The sequence below is a fragment of the Tachysurus fulvidraco genome, chromosome 3 (genome assembly GCF_022655615.1).
Source record: "Tachysurus fulvidraco isolate hzauxx_2018 chromosome 3, HZAU_PFXX_2.0, whole genome shotgun sequence".
NCBI lineage: Eukaryota > Metazoa > Chordata > Actinopteri > Siluriformes > Bagridae > Tachysurus > Tachysurus fulvidraco.
Window position 1 is genome coordinate 11,301,903 of NC_062520.1, and position 25,654 is coordinate 11,327,556.

General features: G+C 39.6%; 1 protein-coding gene across 17 annotated transcripts in view; it reads right to left on the bottom strand.

Moving 5' to 3' along the window:
* The window catches only part of LOC113644346 (receptor-type tyrosine-protein phosphatase mu-like), a 197,991-nt gene that overhangs the window by 82,509 nt on the left and 89,828 nt on the right, over nucleotides 1-25,654 (bottom strand). For all 17 annotated transcript variants that reach the window (XM_047811072.1, XM_047811078.1, XM_047811080.1 and 14 more), the window contains exon 7: nucleotides 21,027-21,320. In XM_047811072.1, coding sequence (XP_047667028.1) covers nucleotides 21,027-21,320 — 294 coding nt within the window. The remainder of the gene's footprint in view (nucleotides 1-21,026; nucleotides 21,321-25,654) is intronic.

Genomic DNA, 25,654 nt, shown 5'->3' on the forward strand with positions numbered 1-25,654 from the left:
AGTCTGTACTTATTCAGTTATTTCTTTCTCAACTCTGGCCTTATCTGGGTTCCCAAAATCGGTGCGATACGTACAGTAGGTAAAGTACGGGTCACATGCTGAGAGAATTATGACATTGTGGATTTGATGCTATATCTCAACATACTGCACAGTCCTATAATAAACTATTATCCTTCACTGAGAGTTATCATAAATGTGATCAAACTCCAACAGAAACAATTAGTATTCACAGAAAATTCTAGATGATTAGTTGAAAAAAATAAAATAAATAAAACACTGAAAACCCCATTTTTAAAATATCTCCTCATAAATGGCCAGTGCACTGAGCACACCAATAACTCACACAACACTGGTGGATGACCTTCAGCCTTACCAGAGCTTCTATGAGGCCAATGAGGTCATCTCTATTAAAATATATCACAGAGGGCATTCATGGGGCCACTCAAAACAAGTTACACATCATAATTACACAAGAGAGGCCATTTGGAGGCCATGCTCCAGCCTGCAAGCACAGACTGGAGCAAAAATGTGCCCTGCATAATGTCACAGGGGCAGTAAAACAAATTACTGTGCAATCCTTTGCCATAAAACCACAAATATTCAAACAAATGACACGCTTTTATGATTCGCCTGAAATTTGATTGCGGGAGAACGGACAATGTGTGGTTAATGTGAGAATCCTGATACTTGGATACTGTTTAATGAAAGTTCAATTTCCATTCTGTTAAATATTCTACGGATAGACTGCTTTAAAAACGAGCAAGTTTGCAACACTGTACTATGTTTCATTTCAACCACCACACAAAAAAGTCATCAATCATCACTTGTTCTACAGACACATGTACTATGAAACATCTCAATAACATTTTTAAGCTATTGAATTCCTCATTGCTTTCTCTGCTGGTCATAACTCACAGTGACAAAGACTAAAGCGGGTAACAGCCTATTGATTAGCCTAAGCAGAGCAGCACAAAGAAAAAACTCCACCAGACAAATTGTTGTTTATTCACACACATTATCTTTTGCTGATGCTCTCTTTGTGTGTTTGTGTGTTTGTGTGTGTGTGTGTGTGTGTGTGTGTGTGTGTGTGTGTGTGTGTGTGTGTGTGTGTGTGTGTGTGTGTGTGTGTGTTTTAAGAAAGAAATGGGGAGAGGAAAGTGAGAGATAGAGAACAAAAAAGCTTTGTGTATACTGTAAAAAAGCCCAGAGACAATTTAATCTGGTAGATTGCTAAAAAACAACTTAACAATCTACAGAGAAATAGATAAGTAACTTAACTTTTTCACACATATACACACACACACACCTTAATGCTGTCTCGGTGAGATCGTAGGGGTTTCATTGCAAAATTATTTCTATAGATAAATAATATTATAAATATTATTAGCTTTAGCCTTGAACTCAGTAACTAAACAAAATATGTGTGTTACATAGAACGAGTTCTCTCAGCTGTGTGAGGAAGCTCTGCCTTGTGGTTCTGCCGGTGAGATTGACCATCGGGTACCAGGTGCACAGTATTATGGCCAAAGCCTTTAGAATTATTCTGAAAATTCAGTTCCATTCAATTTATAGCACTTTTAATAATGCACAAATCCTCAATGCAGCTTTACAGAAGTATAAAAAAAAACCATAGAATATGTTCTTCTCCAACACAAATGCATCTTAAAACAACAGGAAAAATGCAGATGTTCCCATTCCGTTAAGTTCATAATCATGTCAAATTTTATTCAACTTTTTCAAAACAACTTTTTGATTACAAAATTTACAGTAACTTTTAAGTAAGTTTCAAAGCAAAACTAGCATGAAGATTGGATTTTTTGTATTTTAATTTCACCAGGTTCTTGAAATCAGATCCCTAAATCCTTATTTTCAAGAAAAAGACTTTATTTCACTTATGTATCATAGTACAGTGAAAATCTTTCTTCACATATCCCAGCTGATTAGAAGACTGGTGTCAACAGCGTTGACAGTTTAGGTTTACCTTTAATCATTGAATCACCAAACCAAACTCTCATACAGATAATAAACACACATCCTACTAATTACAAGCAATACCTATAGTGCTGAAGACACCTAAGACATCAGAACATAATGCAAGCTTGTGTTTTAGTTGCTTTGCATTATTGTAACTGGTCTTGAGAACAGGATAAGAGGTTTAAAGCCGCACATATATCTTCAGAAAGGACGCTTAAGGCCCATCATGAAGGAGCTTGAATGACTTCAATCAGGAAAGGACCAATCCAGGCTCTCGTTCAGGTAATAGCTTCAAGGATCTGACACTTTTCTGTCATGAAAATTGAGGGTGAGGGGTCAAGGTTGACTGAGAAGTGAATTTCATTATGCCTTAAGTCTCAGCTAAAGGGCTTTGCACAGACACCCATCATAAATTTCGTAATAGATAGCAAGGAAACTGGATTTTTTTTATTACCCTGTGCTTAGAAAGAGATAGTGGACATGTAGGTGACAGATGATGTCCTCCATATTTTGCTGAAGATAGATGTGAGAAGATGCTAATAACCAAAAGACACGGTCAGTGTGGCGCTTTTTATTGCCCGCATGCTTCGGTGCTGAATTTTGTGTTCGGGTTAAGAGTCGCTGATATATGGATTGCTTTAGTATTTCATTCAGTGGCTATATTACATTTCTCCTGAGTCCTGCCAATGCAATCAAATAATTCTAATTTGACATTTAGGTGGCACCTATTCACATCTACCAAAGACTTGACATTTAAATAACGCTGCCTGTCATTAGCATCTCATTATGGCCTTTTTGAACAGTGGTAATGGGTTGCACAGGCAACCTTTTGTCATTGCAGCCTCAGCTGTCCACTACACAAGTCGAGCTGATTCACATGGGAAAAAAACTGGAGCTTCAATTGTAACGTGAACATGCCTGAGTTGAAAGGAACGCAATAATCCTGACGTCTCTCCGACTACCTGCTCTGAAGCCGCTGAATGGCCTTCCTAAAGCATGGAGAGCACTGGAACAGAATAAAGGTATTAGTCCTGGATGAAGGAGAACAAATTGGCTGTGGATGTGGACGTACTTTTTTCTCCTCAATAGGTCGGGTGATTAAACGGGCGCAGAGCGATAGAGAGATGTTATCTCCTTTTTGTCCTCTTCAGCAAGCCAGAACGACACTTGTGGTCCAGCAGATCAATGCTTGCCTTATCGGTGCAAGGCTTTCTACAGGATAGTGATCTAAGTGTCTTGTGAAAGTGCTCTGCTAAAACAAATGCTAAAATGTTGGGGGTGGTGGGGTGGGGGGTGGGGGGGTGGAGGTGTGTGTTATGCATATGTGGCAGCCTAGTGGTTAAGGTGTTGGCCTACTAGTTGTATAGTTCAAAGTTTGAATTCTATGTCCGTCAAGCTGCTGGGCTCCTCAGCAAGGCCCTTAAAGGCCCTAACTGCTGCATCTTAGGACAGTGTCAGAAACACAGAGGAATCCGTCCTCTACCCTCACCTACCCTCTTCCACATACATGCACTCACAGATGCCCAGGATTAGATAGTGGTACTGTGATTGACAGGTGACACACAGTATGCCATCTCTCCTACTCTTTCAGCACAGCTGGCTGTGGACTAACCCTAGGAGTGAACAGATTCTAACATTATGTTTATCTGAAGAAAAATAGGACGTAACACTACAACTGAGGTGTGATAGTATAGTACATGCGTCAGTCTTAACAAACTCTCTTGAATGGCTCAGTGTGCTTAGCTTCCTAAAGAAGTTCTAGTCGAAACCCTTTCTGATAAAAAACCTTTCTCCTCTAGTTACATACAGCTCCTCCCAAAGACAGAACCCAAGAACCCTTAATAGGTCTAGTTTTTTTTTCCACCAACAGGGTACTCTCCCAACCACAGACCTACATATACATTACAATTTCACGTGATTGTGAAAATATATATGCATTTCTGATATATCTGATTTTTTTTTTTTTTTTGGTGGTGGTCGTATGATATTTTATTTCTAAGAAGCCAATGGCATAAATCTGTCAGCAGTAACATGAGTGAAACGAGCAATTTTGAGTTGCTAAGCGACAGTACACTGTGTGCTTGTTTTTGCACAATAGAAAATCATGTCCTCTGTTTATCTTCAGCTGTTTAGTTTCACTCTGGAGCATCATGTTATATGTGGAATAGGTTTGGAAAAGTTTGTGTGTGTGTGTGTGTGTGTGTGTGTGTGTGTGTGTGTGTGTGTGTGTGTGTGTGTGTGTGTGTGTGTGTGTGTGTGTGTGTGTTTGGAATAGGTTTTAGCTTTGGCCTAGTTAACAAGGTTATGAGAATAAATATTTGTGTCATTTTTAAACCGAACTGAAAAAATGTATTGTACCGCTAGCAAAATAATTGACTTGAGTTACATTGATGATTTTGGAAAAGCAAGTTCAAAGTGGCTAGAAATCAGCTGTCTGTATGACTGTATTCATCCGAAGCAGTATATGTAATCTAATCTTACTGCTGATTGAATCAAACTAAACCATATTCCAAGCACAGAGGAAGAAAAATAAACAGATTCCAAACAAATGTATCCATAATGTATATAAGAGAATTGGGCTTTATTTCTGCCACACAGGTCTGATGTTGTTGTTTGCAGGTAGACTACGTCATACCATGATATCGGTTACGTGCCAATGCCACACCAGATGTTAGGCCACTGCTCCACCAGACATTAGAAAATTGCCACACCCGATATTAGGCCACACCAAAAGTTAGGCCGCTACCACACCAGATATTAAGTCACACCAGATGTTAGGTCACTGCCATTTTGGAGTGACAAAATATGGGCTAGCTAGCTAAACCTTCAAATGAACCAAGCAGGTGACCGCTCCTTGATAATAACCACTCCATATTTTCTAGTGACCAGAGGCACCATATTCTCATTTTCTATTGGCTAACACAACCGAGGCATTTAAATTCAAGTTCATTTAGATAATGTGAGTAAGGTTATAATGCTACCAATGTACAATATCCACAATGGAACCACTTTCACCTCACACAAGTGCATTATAATCACATTTGGTGTGAACACTGCTTTAGCTGTAGATGTATGGAAGATTTGATATCCAATATTAGGTGCATCTGCTGACGTTGGTTAAAAATGCAAAATTAGGACATCTGCTGTATTCGTGTTCATTTGCTATGTTATTTTTCAATAAACAGGTCCAAACTGTGTACTATTTCAACTGTCCTGGAAAGTTAGATTCAGGGATTTTGGAGCTGCACTATGACAGCACTGATGTGCCTGTTAAGACAGAGAAGCGACAGTGCTTCATGTTGACTGAACGTCCACTGACAGACGTGTCTCTAAAACGCAGAAAGGAAGCTCTAACGCTCTGATCACAGAAACCTGTCGAGGATGCTTTCATAGAAAAGGCAACAAACGGGGCGCTTATCAAAAGCACATCCTAAGGCAGAGTGCCACTTGAGGATGCATTTCATGCTCGTGTCAGATTCTCACCTGCCTTCAGTGTGATCTCTGTCACTTAATTTGATTGCTCTGGAGGCATGGAGCACTGGCCCAGCTGGGAGAGAGAACACCAATGATTCACTATCAGCACCCTGGTTTCGCTCTTCTATTATTAAAAAAAAATCAGCAATGATAAAAAAAGGCCAGCAAGAGGATTTATGCAATATCAACACCACCATCTGGGTAATAACGAGGCTTTCATCCTTATCAAAGGCCTTTTCATTGCCGACGGAAGCAGAGCAATAATGATGGCTTTTGACAACCGACAATCAAACTACGATTTCTCTACCAAGTGTGTTCTGCTACACAATGGCACCGCTGCAAAGATGGCACACTCCTCGTGGCACCGCATGTCACAGTGAGAGCTGCTTTCCGGCATAAACCCGCCCGGAAAACAGGCAAGACTAGGGCACATCTGCCATTTTTTTATTCATAGAAGCGTGGGTCCCAAAAGGTTGCCTTTCATGCGTCTTCATTCACTTCCTGTACTGATGTCTGCTTCTTTGTGAATAATGCAAGCTGATGTCATGGTTGCCATGGAGTGGAATTTGTTGGATAAAGTGTGCATTTGCATCCACTAGAGAGCCAAAGTAATTAAGTGAAAATTTTGGGACTTCGCACCTCATCTGCAAGACTGTAGCCCACTTAAGGCAATAAAACAAATATAAATGCACATTGAGTTCATATATAAATGATGGATGAACTCAATGTACATTTATATAATGTATTGCTTCGGGATTCACGTCACAAAATAAATAGCATATACTGTAGTCATAATACTATAATGGAGTGGAATTTTAATAAGTCTCACAGTTATGTTTAAAACACAGCAATGAGGTCATGATATTGCAAAATCTTTTGTGCTAAAATGAAAAAAAAAAATAGAAAATAGAAAATAACAATGCACGATGAGATATAACACAATACCATGATCTGCATTTGTATGCTGCTTCAAAAGTATGTATTCAGATTCAAACAAACCAATTTTGTTTTGTTTTGTTTGTATCCTACCACTATACCCCCATACTGGGAAAACTATCTTGTGGGAATTCATAAAGCAGTCCATCCATCCTTTCATCCATTCTCAGCACTGCTTATCCTACTAGGAACCTGGTGCCTGTCCCATGAGACGCAGGGAACAAGTCAGGGAACACCCTAGACAGGATGCCAGTCTATCACAGGACACAATCAAACCCCCACTCATTCACACACCCATTCCCATGTTATAGACAATTTAAAGATGCAATCTAGCCTACAACACGAGTCACTAGCCTGATTGAGAAAACCGGAGTACCTGGAGGAAACCCCTGATTCGTGAAGAGAACATGCAACACCACACATAGGATTTGGATATGAGAACCAAACCCCTGACCGTGAAGGTGTGGGGCAAACATGCAAGCCAACGTCCTCCTGCCTACAACATACTCTGACAAATTTAACTGGTGTTATTTCCCCAAATATAAACATTTTATTAGACTAATTAGCAGTAAGTAAGTTAATAAAAATTCTGTAAATGCTTTACATATTTTTCATTATAATTAATTTTCTTTGTGCACCCACACATTTTTTTGTTGCCAGATGTTCTGTGAGAAGATTCTTTTAAAAATATCTGTATTTGCATCTGTTTTTTATATTGTATAATATTCTTGAAGGGCCTTAGCTGCTTCTTTCAAAGAAATATAAAAAAGCTCACATTTTAGACTGGTCACAATTATGTGTACATCTCTATTTAGATACAGACATTGAAAGATTTTCAGCTGAGTAATAATGTGCATATCATCTCAGTTTCTTTAGACAAATAGAGCAATCATGCATTCAAAGACATTTTTGTCTTGTGCAATTTTACAGAAGAAATGCATGATGTAAAAACGAGAGCTTACAAAAGAATTAAAGCTCAGGTAAAATGATGCCTTGCTTAGACAGACAGATACATGTATGAGGTGTGCTCTCATAATCAGCAGTGCCTGCAGGTCAGTGACTCTGGACACGAACAGAGGTGTTATCCTGAGAAATAGCCCATGAAAGCTCTATTTAAGGAATGTTCTGGGTTTGAACCATAGACAGCATAATGATGTCTGGAAGCATGCTATAAGACTCCGGCTTTTTGTGGGGAGTTGGGGGATAAACATGGTTCCTGGGCATTCTGAAATCCTAGATCTGATGATTAATAAGGGCAGCTTGAGGGAGAGAAAGGGCAAGAGCGGGCCAAGGATTCCTGGAGAATGAGCTGTAGCTTAAAGGAAAGTGCTGATCTGCTTTAAAGAACTGGAGATGGGAAAACATTTCAAAGACCTTTGGAATCATCAGGAGGCACCAAAGGAAGTTTTTCTCGCTGAGCAAATTCACACAATTCACACAATCTCACATCCATATTTTCCAACAACGTTATTTCCTACATGCTTAACCTTCAAACACCCCGTACACATTAAACACACTCCATACACTTAAAACCTTTTCCAAACAGTGAGGCACGTTCCCTCCTGATCTGGGACGACAGTAGGTCATGGCGTATCAAGTTAACCTTGCTTGAAGCCCAGCATTCCAATTGCATTCTCTCCCTTATTTAATTAGACATGACCATGCAGTATACAGTATTAGCATCTGCTGGCTTGACATTCACCGAACTCCGCTTTTGTCAGTGGGCTGTCTTCATGAAGAAAATTCAGGGCAAACTCAAAATGGTGTGAGATGTGTGAAACTGCATTCTTAAAGAAAATGTTCCATTCATCACCCTTAAGGTTCTTTATTAATAAGTCTGCAAATATTAAAAAAAATATAAGAAAAGTGGTATTAAAGCTGTGAATAATGGAAGAACGGCGGAAACTGGCCATAACGAAGGCAAAGCAGACCTGAATCTGTGCATACAGGCCTGATCGGAACTGCAGGCTATACTTTAATAAAATTTAGAGCTTCTGTAAATGAGAGGATGTTTCTTTCATTTCCTCCAAGCATTCCATATTCTATCTTCCTCTAATACAAATTAGCTCCCCCCAGTAAACCATATAAGTGACTTAGGCACGCCTGCATGCTGACTCCAGTAACTTCAGCTCTGTTTAACCTGGGGCACATCCATAAATGTGCTTTAGTGTGGAAGCTAAAGTAGCCTCATGCTCCATTGGCTCCATTTGAGAAAAAATGATGCCACCGCTTGGTGACGGCCCTAAACCTAATAAAGAGGATGAAAGAACGACTGAACGTCCGGCTGCTAAGAATACCCTGGTCTATATTGTGCTCAAGTCTGAGATGTAAGAAACATATTCTGTCTATTTCCCTTTCCCCTTTAAGTCTTTCTATTTATCAGTATCCAGGGTGTTATTGTCAAGACAAATAATGGCATAACACTGCTCTTGCAAGAGAAGATGAGTATGTCAGCTTTCATTTGGGCAGCAGTAACAGCTATTGAGCAACATATGCAGAGGAGCTGATGCAGGACAAACGAAAGGGAAAAAGAACAGGAAATTGCATTGCCTGTTCAATAGGCCAATGAGATTAGGCAGAAAGAAAAATTATCATAGAAATGATATTTCTGAGACCTTGTCAAAAAAAAAAGCTGATTGTATTCAGGACATGGAAGAATTGTCACAATAAAAACACAATAAAACATCTTTTTGTACCTTAAAATGAAATGCATGCTTTAAAAAAAAAGCCCTCTTCCTTGAAAATATGATTTTCGCATTGTTTTTGTGCGGCTATTACGATGCACGGCACATACCGTGTGTATTCTTGACTGTGCTAGATGACATAGTGTGTGACTGTGTGCACACTGTACATGAAACAGGAATTTTCTGGTACTCTAAGAGAAGTTCCTCCAAGGCTATGAAGCTGCCAGGAATGTCATTAGTATTCATAATGCAGACTCGTTCCCCAGGTCCCTGCACATGTTTAGAAATGTCTTGTTTTCAGAGGACACATTGTAATGTACTAAACTGCACTGTGTGTAACTCATTATATAAATAACGAGCTAAAACAGATCATTTGAACAGACTTTTCTAGCGGTTTTATCTTTAGAGTAAAGTTGGGAATGAATAGTAATAGTGAATAAGCTTATGATATTATGTATGGAAGTCTGTGTGACAGAAAGTGTTACACTATAATGAGATGTAAAGCCTCAGGGGAAGAGTTCAATGCTCATATGTATGCTTTGCATTTTTACAATTTATATGGGCAGTACTAAACATAAAAAAACATCCATCTGTCCATTTTCTGTACCACTTATCCTACACAGGGTCATGGGGACCCTATCTCAGGGGAAGGGGTGCTCACTCATTGCAGGACATAATAAGACCCACTTAAACGCTCACACAATTTCACACACAAACACACTATGGACAGTTTAGAGATGTTAGTCAGTCTATAGATGATGTGGTATGTGGGGATATGGTAGCCTAGTGGTTGAGGGGTTGGACTCTTGATCAGAAGGGTGTGAGTTTGAGGCCCAGGTCCAACAAACTGCCACGGCTGGGCCCCTGAGCAAGGCCCTTTACCCTTGGTTGATCAGTTGTTTAAGATGAGATAAAAATGTAAGTCCCTTGGGATAAAGGTGTCTGCCAAATGCAGTAAATGTACAACACGTGTCTTAGCAGTGCGGAAGGAAACCCCTAAAGCCCAAAGAAAACATGTGGGGTCCATAAACACAGGACAAGGAAAGAAGTTCTGCAGAATTTTTTCCAAACAATCATCTCACTTTCTTTGGAACAAATAGTGCAATCATGCACTCAATCACAAGGACATATTCTTTAGAATTTATTAGTAAATTTCAGTTTTCTGAAACGGTTTGGCAATCTTCAGTCTTTTGGGAAACTGACATAAGATAAAATTTTGAAATTCCCTTGAATAAAATGAACTACAGCCACTCGCAACTCCATGAAGGACATTCAGCAACATTAACTGGATAAAGTGTGACCTGAAGTTCTAAAATACATCATCGAAAAATAATCACTTACACTGCTGTCATATAACTGAAAAAAGAAAACCAACATCTTTCTATCTTTATTTTAGTTATTTGTTATGAAATTACATAGCTACGTGTTCAGCTGTGTTTTATTCACTCAATTCCGTCATTCAGTTACTAGTGTAAAGAGAAGCATGTGTTGATACCATAGTTAAATCAATGTACTCACTGGGTGTGAGTTTCTATGAAAACCATGTTTATAAGGAAACGAGAGCAGTTATCCAAAGTTATCTCCAGCAGGCGTGTTGTGTTTACAACCCTGTGAGGGATTGGAGTTACAGTAATCAAGATGTCACTGTGCTTTATAATCCAATAATGGACAAGGCTTTGCTTGGCTATCTGTTTGGCTTGGGCTTAGGTTGTGGAAATAAACCACCAGTGGATCCATGTGTGTGTGTATGTGTGCATGTGTGTGTATTTCATGGAAGCAGGGGAACTTTCTTCTTGTGCATTCAGCACAAACTCCATTCCCTTAGAGTGGCTGAAACCCCAGCAACTCTGGGTTTCCATCTGAAAGCGTAAGGCCTGAATGGTTTTACAAGGCAATCTGTACATCTCCCCCATGTGTGAGCGTGCACCGTCAGCAGCCTGTAGCACAATAATGTGCTTCGTGGTCAGAGAGCAGAATGGCGAGGCTGAGAAGGAGGCTACAGCAGCAGCAGCAGAAGCAGTGTAAAGAGAGCGATCACGATGATGATCAGAAGACGAGCAAAGTGGTTCTGCTTCTCTGCCATTCTATCTGCAGAGGACAGCTCCCTCAGGTAGGGGTCAGGGTGGGTGTGTGTACGGATCTCATGCACGGTTACAGTGGCCCGCTTTTACGCGTCGGCAGCCGTTGAGAGAGAGGGAGCGCCGAAACACTGAACATGAATTTATGGAGAGCAGACAATCTGTTCTGCTTCAACAGGGGGAATACAGGATGTCACGCTAAGCTCTGCCAAACTCCTGCAAAATGAAATGTGACAAATGGTGACAAGTTAGCAAGTCAGGTTCCCTTTATTATTCCCTCATTCTCTCTCTCTCTCACTCTTTCACACTTCTTCTCTGCCTTTCTCTCTCCGATCATCAGAAGCACTTGACTAGCAGAGCATGAGACTGGAAAGCTGTAATTGACAAATTTTGACGACCAGCCGAGTGGCAAGCTCCCATGGTGCCTGGCGGGGACTGAAAAATACCCTCCAAATGCGACAGAAAGTGTATGACAGGACTGTATAATCTGACGTGCGCACACACACACACACACACACACACACACACACACACACACACACACACACACACACACACACACACACACACACACACAAATTCTCTCTGAACAATCCTGGTCAGAGGTCTGAGCCTTGATTGTTTCATCTAAACAATGAACATCTCACGATTCCAAGAACACATCTACATTTGCACCACAATTTACTGTATGTTCTAGGTGCTGGATTTTTTTCCTGTCTGTGAGAGATATACGGCAGGCCCCGGCTCTTAGGCACTTCAGTCGCTGATAAGAGTCACAGCAGCTATGGGGGCCAGATGATAGCAGCACGCCATACTTCTTCCCCTGGTATTTTCTACAATCTGATCATTTTTCTTGTGGGGAGCAACAGTTCTATTTTAAAGGTGACTTTCAAGAGTGTTTTGCTCTCTCTTTCTGCACTTCTCTGGCTCTCTCCCTTGCAGTCAGGCCTATATGAGATTTAGTATTTCATTTCCACTGGGATCATCATATTTAATTTGCCTGCTGGGAAAAGTGAGACAGGGAGGAGGGGTGTGTGTTTGTGTGTGTGTGTGATAGAGAGAGGGAGAAGTGGGGGACTCTAGTGGTTGGTCTCAAAGGTTTCCATGAAACATCTTCCCATTAGGATCATTCATTTAAATAATAATGAATGCTAAATTTCTGGCTTTTTTTCTTGCACACATGACCAATATATATTACAACGAATATCCCAGAAATCCATTAGGTCCATTGAATCATCATTAAACAAGGTATTAATGCCTAATCACAGAGACCTCAGTTCTCCTGTAAGAATCAGACATGTCCTAACAGAGAACGTCTTGCATCTGTCACAGTTCTCTTATAAATACACTGAAGCTTTAGTGCTGGGATATTAACCGACAGAGAAAACACAACCTGTCATTACTAACTACTGCATAGAATAACAAAACTAACAGCTAACAAAAAAGAAATCGGTTCATATATTTTATTTACCTGAGACTGAATAGATAAAGAAAGAAAAAATAAACTGATGGTCTACACCATGGTTTTTAGCTTGCTTTTTTCATGAGTTTTCACTTTGCTATACAAATATTTAGCCGTAGTAAAATTAATTACTATTAGTGTCACAGAGTCTGAATAATGGCTATGGAAATACAAACGTAAATGTATAAACTTTATTTATAGGCATGGTCGGATTCCTATGTACTTATGGGAAGTTACAGTATTTCTGAATAGAAATATGATTTGATTAAATTTGGCTCTTAAGAAATTTTTGGAGTGCATTAATTGTACAAATGGTTTTCAAATCAAAATTTATTTAACAAAGTTTTATTGTTTGTTAAAACAATAAAAAAAATATTATATATATATATATATATATATATATATATATATATATATATATATATATATATATATATATATATATAAATATATAATATATATATATATATATTTATTGTTTTAACAAACAATAAAATTTGTTACATTTTTAATTGTAAAATATTGTTAAATAAATTTTTTTTTATTTAACAAAACCATCAATAAAAAATATATATCTTTTTTTTATTGTAAAGACTAATTAAAATTCTCTCACATTTTCAGTGTGAGCTTAAGTTTAATATGTTTAATATGTTTATTACATATTGTACATATTTTTTGTTACCTGTTTGTTCTTCCCCAAAAAGAAGATAGGGTGCCAATATAATTTGCCCTATACATCCAACTGAAAACTGCCATAAAATTCAGAACAGTTATGAAGATAACATTCTAACTCAAAAAGCTCAAAGAAAAAACTCTTTCTAAAAAAGCTTTTAAGAGCTTGTTGGGCTTTTGAGTGTGCAGTTGTCTTTGGTACCCAGAGGAGAGAGAGAGTGAGGGGACAATAAAACAGGAGCCAGAGAGAGAAATGGTTCGGGGGGAGCCAAGCGTGAAAATCAGGCGTGTTATGAGAAAAGGATATGAGGCAGTGGCTTGGACGAGGAAATGGAGATGGAGGAAGAAAAAGAGACACCCGAATGAGTCAAGTGTAGCAACAGGGCAGAAAAGTGGAAGATATATGAGAGTACATTTGCAAGAGACTATTAAAAAGCCCTTGAGGAGATGTAGAACATACACAGCTCAAGCTTTTAATACAGGGCCTTGTTTCTGCAGACAGATAACACCCAGCCATCCACTACACGTTTAAACAGACGGTCTGAAAAAGGTACTATAAATTACTGCCATCCATTATTTACTAAAATGTCCCTCAATAACAGTCTATAGTATAAGGAGATATTAACTGATAAATGAGTATGTTTAGTGGTTGGGAAAATACACCAGACTTCCTTGAGGCTGAATCCGGGTTTCCTAACACAGAATGCCATGAGATTTGATCCAATTTAAGATGCATGCCATATAAACTGTTGTAGAAAAGACATTTATATTTACAGTGATTATTTCCTGTCCAGTGAAGGGTGGGTCCAAATGACCAATTCCTGTCCAAATGAGGATGGGTTCCCTTCAGAGTCAGGTTCCTCTCAAGGTTCCCTCATATCATCTCAGGGAGTTTTTCTTTGATATCATCACCACAGGCTTGCTCATTAGGAGTAAATGTTAAGAGATATATCGTAACTTTACTTTAAAATTTACAACTTTTATTCTTTTTCTATGCTTCTGTAAAGCTGCTTTGAGACAGTCTCAGTCGATAAACGAGCTATACAAATAAGTTGAATTGAAATGAACTGAATAGTGAAACACTAACAAACCTAATAGATTATGTCTGTAAACATTCTAAACAACAGCTGTGGTGTTACCTGTCGTATCGTCGTATGATTTATCACCTCATACACTGTAGAGAGACGTCTGGGAATTTTATCCAAAAGAGCTCACTAATTCATCGTGATTATTTCAGCAGTGAGATGAGAGCGAGCGGTGAGCAATCAAATCAAAAGTTCATGTTCGATTAATGCTGTTACTAAATTTTGCCTGCATACTATCACATGGTCATATGTATTGTTTTTATACACTTTTATTCACTGCATATTCAATTACACGCTAATTTAAAAAGCAGTTTTTGGACATGTCAGTGTCTTTTAATGGAATTGTAATGGAATATTTAAATGCTTCCTTTTCCTCACTTTCAGGACTATAAAATTATCTGCATAATAATAAATTAAAAAATTCTGTAATAAATTACAGAATTTGATAGTGTGAAGGGTTTTTCATCACATGTTTTATGTCTGCAATGCCCAATTTTGTTGTTATCTTAAAGTACATCAGTGCAAAAGATGTTAGTGTGGCTGCATGTGCATGTGTGTGTGTGTGTGTGTGTGTGTGTGTGTGTGTGTGTGTGTGTGTGTGTGTGTGTGTGTGTGTGTGTGTGTGTGACATTCACAGCTCCCGCATGTTTCTGTACAGAGCCACACACCGCTCTGTAGCAGTTGTGGTCTGCAGGAGTAAATGAGGTTGTCAGGATGGAGTGAAGCTTTAGGTTTGGCAGTCAGAGAGCTGCTATACTGGAAAAGTAGTACAAATGACCAGAATTAAACTGAGCAATGAGCCAACAGATCCCATCTCTCTCTGTCTCTCTCTGTCTCTCTCTCTCATACACACAGACATGGCTGAAAAGGTGGCTACGGTAATGAAGTGAATCTGTTCAATGAAAAATTAGTCACAGTCATGTTGTTTTATAGAGTTAACTCATAAAGTCCACCATGATGTCGTGTCATCTGTGCTTTGCGCTTCGTCCATCAGTCAGAAAAACTGGTAGACTTTCTCTGCTGCAAACTAATATGAATGATAATAAAAATAGGAATAAAAAAAAGTTTAAACAAAGACAAAGACAGTAAGTATGAAGAAGTCAGTATCAAGTCAGTAAGACCTGATACACGTTTCTGAGATACCAAAGACAGTTTCCATGTTACTCAGTAATGAGTAAATGATTGGACTTTAAAATCTATTTTTGGACTAATTAATTCATTTAACCTCATTTTCTTTAAGTCATTAACTCCATTAGCAAAATTAAATACTGTTCGTAGAAATGTAACAGTGTGTATTGAGGAAAATGACACATGCCCACACACACACACACACACGTACACTCTCACACACAGTCATTCAAATGTCTGCAATTCCTAGTAAAGAATGTTGCATCAGTATCAGTAATTTCAGTACATACAAAAAGTAAAAAAAGACAAAGCCAACAGAGGAGGAGGCTGAGGAAGAAGCCAAATCTGAGCTGAAGTTTGTCATGTTACACAATTCCCGCTGCCCTGCAAACACCAGTGTAAATGAAATGGCAGATGACAGAAAAGCAGAAGGGTTCAGTTGAACATTTCTTTCTAAATTGCTTTGGATATTTGTTTTCCTGTTTACCTCATCTGAGAAACGGGTCACCTGCAAAAAGTGCACTACTGGCTACATGCTCACTCACACTTTCACACACAGAGCAGAGTGACATACACACGCTGGCACAAACACACAGGGTGTGACTGCACATATCAACATTTTTTCTACCTTTTTTTAGATTGTTATTTCCTCATTTAAACTTTCCCGGCAATGAACATACTGATATCGCGCGCGCGCGCACACACACACACACACACACACACACACACACACACACACACACACACACACACACACACACACACACACACACACACACACACACAGACACACACACACCCCAAGGTTCTGTGTCTGCTTGCCTCTCATTTATACACCAGTTTATACTATCCATCCATCCATCTCTACACCACTTATCCTACAGGGTTGCAGGGAACCTGGGGCCTATCCCAGGAGACTTGGGGTACAAGGCAGAGTACAGCCTGGACAGGATGCCAGTCTATTGCAAGGGACAATCTATCTCTCTCTTTCTCTCTCTTTCTCTCTCACTCACTCTCCCTCACACACACACACACACACACACACACACACACACACACACACACACACACACACACACACACACACACACACACACATATTCACACCCATGCCAATCATCCTACAACACACAGCTTTGGACTGAGGCAGAAACCCGGCATACCCCAACGAAACCCTGAGACATGAAGCCCCATACACATGGTAGCAGTGGGAATCAAATCCTTGAGGTGTGAGGCAAATACGCAAACAATCAAACAACCAACAAACCATAGACTATTGCTTTATTATTATTATTATTATTATTATTAGTCTTTTTTAGATGTTGGTGCACACTTCTAGCTCTATTCCTAAGTACTGTACATAAAAACATGCACTTTGGCTGACAAATTCTTATAGAGATATTATTCTGATATTTATACCACGTAAAAAAGGCAATAATGTAGAAGTTCAGATCTTGCAGTATACACTGCTACAGATATGCTAAAGTAAACGTAAACATCCAGCGGTCTGCTGTAGTTACACACATCGTTACACACGTCTGGTAAGTGTCTTGTAGGGCTGTGGAAGCCAAACATTAGCCCTCATAATGAAATACACACATTTCATTATAACAATTACCCCGGGTCACTTGCCTGGGGCATGGTGTAATTATACCTATCACTACACCTGCTGTTAAATCTTCTGAAATCCACAGACCTGCTGCATCAGCCATCCTGTTGTCTGATGTTCGGAGCAACAGTTGGGTCGGTATCTCCTTTGAAATTCTCACGGATATGAGTCTTGGAAATGCAGGACGAGACTGACCAATTATTTTGGCAAAAATTGCTATCAATTTGTTGACATTTGTGCCCTCAATCATTACAATGGGAGGTCAGTGGTTAAAATGTTGGATTGCTGATGGGAAGGTCATAAGTTTTAATCCCAGGGCCACCAAGCTGCCACTTCTGGGCTCCTGAAGAAGGCGCTTAACTCTCAATGGCTCAGCTGTATAAATGAGATAAATGTAAGTTGCTCTGGATTAGAGCATCTTCCAAAATGCTGTAAATGTAAATGCAATCACACCTTTTGGGGCATGGTAGCCTAGTGGTTAAGGTGTTTCTACCAATTGGAAGGTTGTGAGTTCAAATCCAAGTGCACTAAACTGCCACTGCCTGAGCAAGGCTCCTAACCCTCAATTGTTTAGCTGTAAATAATGTAAGATGCTCTAGATAAGGGTATCTGCCAAATGCTGAAAATGATAATTGATCAGCTGATGTTTAGTGAATAGTTTTTGACCTGACATAAGTGTGATCACCAGGAGAAGTCAATGGCCAGGGTCCATGTGTGACACCCAGCATGAATGGAACGTCTGGTTTCTTTCTCTGTGTGTGAAATGTCATTCTAATGTAAGGGGCATGTAGGCTGGGGCCAGGGCACGTCATGGCATGCTGTGAGGTATGCTTGATCTCTGCCTGGCCTCTTGTAGCTTTTAAAAATTCTACCTGATGCAATATGATATCCCACACCTCCAGAGGTGTGATCCATCTCTGTCTCCTGCCTCCTGGGTGCATCTCATCACCTCTCCCAGCTCTAGACAGCAGCATGTATGGCTAGATGCTCCTGAAAGGGTTCAGTGTTTTTGGTGAAGCCTAAACTTTGACTTCATACATGTTATCCTCATTACCCTGTTGGCAAGATATTACAACAATCTGTATTGTTTTTGATTTGATAGTGACAAAAAGCCTTCCTAGCTGTTTTTTATGGCTTGCAATCCTGAGGGGCTAAAAGCTAATGTTGAGCAGACAAGTGAATAAATAATGAAACTGTGATTTATGTAAATGGGCTTTTATTATGCCCTTAGCATCTTTTTGCCCATTGGCTGAGGCACAACATGGTGTGCTAATGGTTGGTTAGCGCAAACACAAATGGAAAAGCGATTAGCTTGGCGTCAGAGAGAGATGCGGATACCCTTCTTCATTCCTGCCATTGCACTAATCACTGCAGTCATTTAAAAGAAGAGTCATTGCACCTGTTTAATTACTGTGATAATTGCGCACCGTTTGTTTGTAGCCCAGGGGGTCCCGAGCCATGTCGCTAATGTGCCCAGCGATTTTGACGAGTCCTTAATAACGTTAATGTATCTATGCCATTATGGGAGATGCATTTCCTCCCTGCAGGAGGGATACATGCACTGGACATTGTGTTAAATGGAGGGTTGTATGCCTGCTTATTATGCAGGGAAAACACTGAGAGAGTAAACAATGGCAGTGTTTATTCGATCGTAATGAACTTAGCATTAGCCTTCGCTTTGCCCGCTGCTAATGTGCCAGACAAGTTTTATGGATAGGAAACCAATAGTTGCTCCCTTAAGGCAAACTTAAATACAAAAAAGTCCAGGACAAAGGCTACGGTTCTCTAACACACTCATTTTACACCCATGGTGGGTTGAGCCAGGTGTGTTGGGAATGATGAAAACTACAAATTTGCAGTGTACAGCTAGTCCAGGATTCCACACATACACTATATGATACATGGAATTCAACTGATCCATGGACTTTCAAATCCATGAAGTGATTCAAAACTTTCAGATTAATAATATATGTATTCTTGGACACTAAGAAGAATAGAAGAACATTTATTTCTGCTATTTTCCCAGTCATACACCTTCTCTCGAGTCTGGATATGAGATGAAAGACTAAGCAATGTTCTTTCTGATAAACAAGATTACTTGGTTGTATGACTAATTGAACACAGACTATGACCCCTTCCACAGATTGCTGAAGAAACAATAGATTTACAAAAAATGTCAGCTGAAAGCCACGGATGATTCAAAGGATTGTGAACGAAAAATACTGCCACAAATTCCTTTTATCGCATCCTGTGTTTGTGAAGCATTTCCCCAGCAATTTGGAGACAGATGGTTTATACAGGTATATATATTTTATACACACAGCTTTTTCCACTAAATGCAAATAGTTCTTTCCACTAACTCCCCAGCAATGAACCAACGGTTTATTATTATTGAACAGCACATACTTAATAGATAAGATATACTTAATGTTGTGGAACATCTTCAGACAGTCCTTGTTACAGTAAAAGTTACAGACATTCAGCAGCTTCATTCTTTTTATTTTTTTGTGAAGTCAACGCAAAAATATGGAGGGACTGGAGACACAAAGCAGGGGACACCATGTACAAGGTGCCAATCAAATAGCACAATCACAATAACACACCCGTTTACAGGCTACATTGCCCATGTCACATGTCTTCTGGTTGGGGGACAATAACAGTGCACCCAGAGGAAACCCCTAAAGTGCAGAGATACCATGAAAACTCTGTGCACACAGGGGAGTGATGGGACATGAACCCCCAACCCTGGATGTGTGAGGGAAGAAAAATCAAAAAAAAGAATCACGTTTTTTTGAAGAGTTTCACATTATTGACTTGATACTGCAGAAATTAGAATGACAGCATTAATATAAACGACTTATTAAAATTCTAACTGGAATTACTGTCACTTCTTTTGACAATTGAGACTTGAAAAGCACTGTACAGTGATCCCTCGTTTATCGCGGTTAATGGGGACCGGAACCCCTCGCGACAGGCGAAAATCCACGAAGTTTGGCCCTAAGTTTGACCTTTTCACTGATGGTCATCATCTTCCTCTTCCTCTTGGGCTCACTAGAGGAATCTTTCGCAGGGGCACGGGACTTAGGAGGCATTGTAAGGGCTTAACGAAAAGTTAATTTCAAACACAATACGCGAGACACAGTTGACAGCATGAACGAGAGTGGCGAGATACAACAAGGGAAGAAGCTGGGAGAGGATGCGATGATGCGCAGCCAATCAGCTCAGATCTCACGCCGGGAACCAATCATGTGCCTTGTCTGAGTGCCCGTGGGTATGTACAAAGCCTCTGAGAGAGTTTCTCTCTTTGTCTGGCATCCTGGGAAACCGTTTTTATTTTTATTTTTCGATGAATATTTTTGAAAAATCAGCAATGCACTGAGGCTGCGAAACTTGAACCGCAGAACCTGAACCGAGAAGTGGCGAGGGATTACTGTATATTTATAGCTACTATTTATATATTGTAGCTAAGTTTCTGAATAACGTAGCTAAATCTGAATAATGCTAGCATGCAAAAACACAGCTCGCTAAGTAACTAGGGTTACACTAAGTGTAGGATTGAAATAGGTTGGAACCCTGTCCTCAACCAGGGCTCAGTGTCCTAAGATAATATCAGATTTCGGAGTTAATCTGCAAATACTATGGACAACTTATAGACAAAATGAGAAAGAATATTGTGGGCTCAGCAGGGGCATTTTTAGGAGCATGTGAAGTGTCTGTATGGACAGGGAATAACTGACTGTGTTATGAAAATATCATTTTCCTTCCAGACAGGACAAGAATGAACTCCCTATTAAGAAGCTTTCCAATCTGGTGTTGATATAAAGCTCACAGGAGGGACGACTATTCATTTCTTCACATATCATCGGGCAGCTCTGTTCATGAATGAAAGACACAGGAGGAGACAACAGAGGCTTAGGAACTCACCAGCACACTTGGTCCTGGCACGCAGTGGTGGACCTGGAGCTCCAGTGCCACCCTCGTTGGGTCTTGTTAGAAGAACACTGATCTCATACTCTGTGTCTGGGTCAAGGTGGCCAATCTTGTGGTTTGGCTTATCCACGGGCTGGATGTCAATCAGGCTCCCAGACATGGTGCGGTACTCTACTTCCTTCTCGATGATAGGGCCGTCACCATTGATTGAGTTAGCGTTGAGCTGGATCCACAGATAGGTGGCACCCACTGCGGTTAGCTGAGGCGGTGCGATTGGGATTGGTGGTTCTGAATGAGAAAAGGAACATCTTTTAAATGACAGCACAGACAGCTATGCTTTTAATGGTGTTCTTTGTATTTAAAGACCAAATAAACAGGTAACCCCAGGAAAACCCAGTAAAGAGTGATGTGATGTAATAGCAAAATCAGGTTGGGATTCAATAATTACTCATTAAGAGGTATGATTTGATTGTTTCCAATCAAATAAACTCTTCTTGTTCCATATTCTTGTTATTAGATATTCTTGATATTAAAGCGTTTTTCATTTTTAATCATTTTATGTATTATTCTGCTGGATAAAATTCAGTAACTGACGTTCAAGCTGCTTAAAATAGAAAAGAAATTCACCAGTTGCCTTAAAAATGTGAGCGAGCTCAACAGAGACAAAAGATTACTTTAAGTGTTTTCATATTCAAAAACTGACAAACTCGAGTTCAATATTCAAAACTTGTCATGACAATCAGCGTTAAAGAGAAGAAATAAGTACAAGTATCTTAACAGGGGTTATAAATATTTACATTTTTCTTAAACCATAACAGATACCGAAGAGAAAAATGTACCAATAGTATAGGTTCACAATGCCGAGTGGTAAGTATTAGCCTTATAAATACCATTTTGGCTTTGTGTTTGTATGAGGAGGTGGTGCTTATAATATGTTATTTATGTTAACACAGCTTTGGACCATCAGATTTTAATATTAGCTGGTGCATTACATTGAAATATGAACTGAGTAACTGAAATAAATAGTTACTTACCCCAACCAAATACCCCTTACTCAAATGATATCAGAGTTAAATCTATGTTGGTGTGCAGGTCTTTATACTGTATAGATTGTGCTGGTGATAGAAGACAGCTTACACAGAGGTACTGACTTAAACCAATTAATTTCTGACCCTCATTGGTTTAGATTATGAGCTAAAATTCATTACTTATCACCCCTATGGTCCTGTTCCATTTCACCATTGACCCATTTTAGTGGGGTTTCATTATAACACACACACAAACACACACACACACACACACACACACACACACACACACACACACACACACACACACACACACACACACAGACAGACAGTTCTTCACTGAGAAGGATTTGACAACCTTAGTGCACAGCCTAAAAAGCTATTATAATATATAAGAACATAAAGCCAATTTGTTTTCTTGTCTAGGAGAATTTTGTAATTTTATAATGTCGGATGTTTTTGAGTGATGTTCTATGTCTAATAGAAGCCTAGTTTGTCATGGAAACCTTATTTTTTTCCCCTTTTGAGCAAAGTTGCAATTTCGTATTTTGTTTCATTATGCCCCTGAGCCTCCTCATCTTTCATACAGTCACTGTTATTTTGGAAATTGCTGCCGTAGATCTGTGCTGAACTGCATGGCCATGAACTAATGAAGAGATGAAATGGCTCCTTCTCTCACTGGAGCCTGAGAGCAGTGGCAGGTTAGGTAACATGGCAGGTCTGTGGTGCAGAGCAAACATGGGATATGATATTGATTTGGGCCGCCGAGAGTGCCAATTACAGCTCTGGTAATGGGGCATCTGTCTTCCTGACAGTTGTGTCCAGGTGTGACCAAAGCTATGTGGTACAGAATGGTTGTAAAAAACCCCCCCAAAAAAACAGCAATGTTTCTCTCCATCTTCTTTTCTGACAAAATCAGGATTCCATAAAGTACAGTAAGGGAGTGGCAGCATGCTGATGGTGAGAAATCAGCACTAAACAAGACTATCTGAAGAGTGACATCACATCATGTCTACTCTGAAAACCTCCACTCAAACACTTGGCAAACAACTGATGGTTGACATGCATGTCTATTTAAATATATGCATTCTAGGTCTGAATGTAAGGGAATAGCTTTCCAACGTTAAAGGCTATGGAATCAGAAACCCAGAAAAATCAGAATTATGGATTATAGTGTCCTAAACTGCACACTACAGTTTTACAGTAGGTAACATTACTGCCTCACTGGTCCATGGTCCCATGCCGTGTATCTGAAGCTTTATCTGTTGTCCCTGTTTTCCTGTGGGGTTTCCTCCCACCACCCAAAACCATGCTGATAAGTGGACAGGCTATGCTAACTTGGTGCAAATGTTTATGTGAATGTGTGTACATGGTGCATTGGGGCAGTGAAAAGTTGGTGTTTAGGGCTCTGGACCGTTCATCCAAAGGCTGTGAGTTTGAATCACAATACCATCAAGCTGTAAGTGTTGGTCTTTAAGCAAGGCCCTCATTAGAGGTTAGAGAACCTTCATGGTTTATAAAAAGCAGTCACCAAATAAATAAATGTAGAAATGTAATGGAGGGTAATTTAAGCTGTATTTTTATCACATGCTCAGTGTTTTTCACAGTTATTCATTATGAATATGAATGAATGTAAATATTTAGTACAGTTGTACGATTTGGGATGCAGTCAAAGTAGCCTAGTTTCCACTTTCAAGCCTCTGTGAATCTATTAAAGAAGTCTTACTCAGCCATTTTGTTAAAAAACAAAAAAACCCAAACCAAAAAAACCCATCTTGCTATATCAAATGAGCGGAAGGTGAGAAATGCTGAGCAGATGAGGTAAAGTTGAAAAAGATGAATGAGATATTCTCTGTGCACTCTCTAGAGATTTCTGTTTGCTTGTTCTGCTTGCTAGGCTGAACAGCCAATCATACACCTTGCACCGATGCCAGCTGATGATGCTGATTAGTATCAAAAACACAATACCTGGATGCGGCAAGGCACTGAGGAGGTTCTAAGCAGAAGTCTTTAATGTTGGTCATTCGTGTCCCAGTGTCATGCTGGTGTTATGTCATTGGATGAGCATTACCAAATATAACACAGCTGATTAAGTCAGTTTAACATCGATTGTGCTGAGAGAAAAACCTACTTTGCTGCATAGGTTAATTATGGTAACTTTTCCTCTCTCCACTGAATCATATAGAAAAGGCCTGGTCTTGCACATACTGTACAAGAGGCCAGGCAAGATCCAAAGTGCAAACAAGGTACCGCAGGCAAAAAAAAAAAAAAAAAAGTCTGGAAGCTCACATTGTATCTTTATCAGCATCCAAACATATGACATGTCCCCTTGTCAAAACACAAGCCTCCGTGTCTGTCTCCACAGCTGTATAATATTGCATGTGGCAATTTAAATGTCTTTCTCTCTCACTCTCGCTCTTGTAAGCCCACTCCCTGTGGCCCTGTCTGACATCTCAATTTCAGCCTGGCAGACACGGAACAGGTGTAGACGCCCACAGTGTGGGGGTAAGGTATTGTCTCCAAAAGAAACAAGCCTTCACGCCACATTCATTCAGTGCTGGCTTATACAAGATAAAGTGACATTTCAATCTGGCCGGAAAACACATTTTAAAGCAGAGATTGTACGGAGGATTGTACAGAGACAGCAATGTATCACTGGCTCCATTCTGTCCATGTGTCATTATGTTTATTTGAGTTTTGGCAGGAAGGGGCATAGAGGTCTGATTGATCTGACATTCATCTATCTGTTTTTTTTTTTTCCTATGCTTTCATTGTGATAACATAGCCGTTGATGCATCTTACCACAAGTCAACATATTATAACAGATTCTTGGCTCATCTCTACGGATATTGATCATTACAATGATGGTTTAAAAACCTTTTGTCAACATCCAAGCAAGCAAAAAAAAAAAAGAAATCTGTGATCCAGAATTAAATGGTGTGGAATTCAAATTCTGAAGAATTAAACATCTAGAAAATGCTAAAGAGCAGTTCATCCTTAACAGCTTATTGTTCAAATATTCTAATTAAAGCTTACTAAACTTATTACAAGCATTAGTTTATCAGTTGTCCTCGCTTCAGACGTCACTCCCGCAAACTCCTGGCTGAATGTCATCTGATTGGGTGGATTCTACAGGATTTCCAGGAGATGTGTTTGGCTTGTTTTTACAACCAAGATGGATACAACCAAATGATGTGAAGTTCGCTGTATAGACTCATTAATTTGCATGACTATTTAGAATGAACGATCTATTGTGACTATGGTCTGTTTTTGTAGAGACATCGCCTTTACATTTTCATGCCCTAAACATGCAGGTAAACAAAAAAACTGTAATTGATTGCTTTACTTTTCAATCATAAAGACTGCATGTGTGTGTAAATATTGCACCACTCTGTGGTGGTCCTTGGCCCAAGCTTCTATGGAGTCCAGACCTGTTGCTGTCAATCTGAAGGTCTGGCTACACAAAACTAATTATTCAGTAACTATGGTGAAAGTAATGTTGTCAGGAGAGTGGAGAATCTACAGTAAAACTGGACCAGCTGACGACTCCCAGGAGGTTAAGAGGTTACACTTTACAGGTCACCGAGAAAGCCA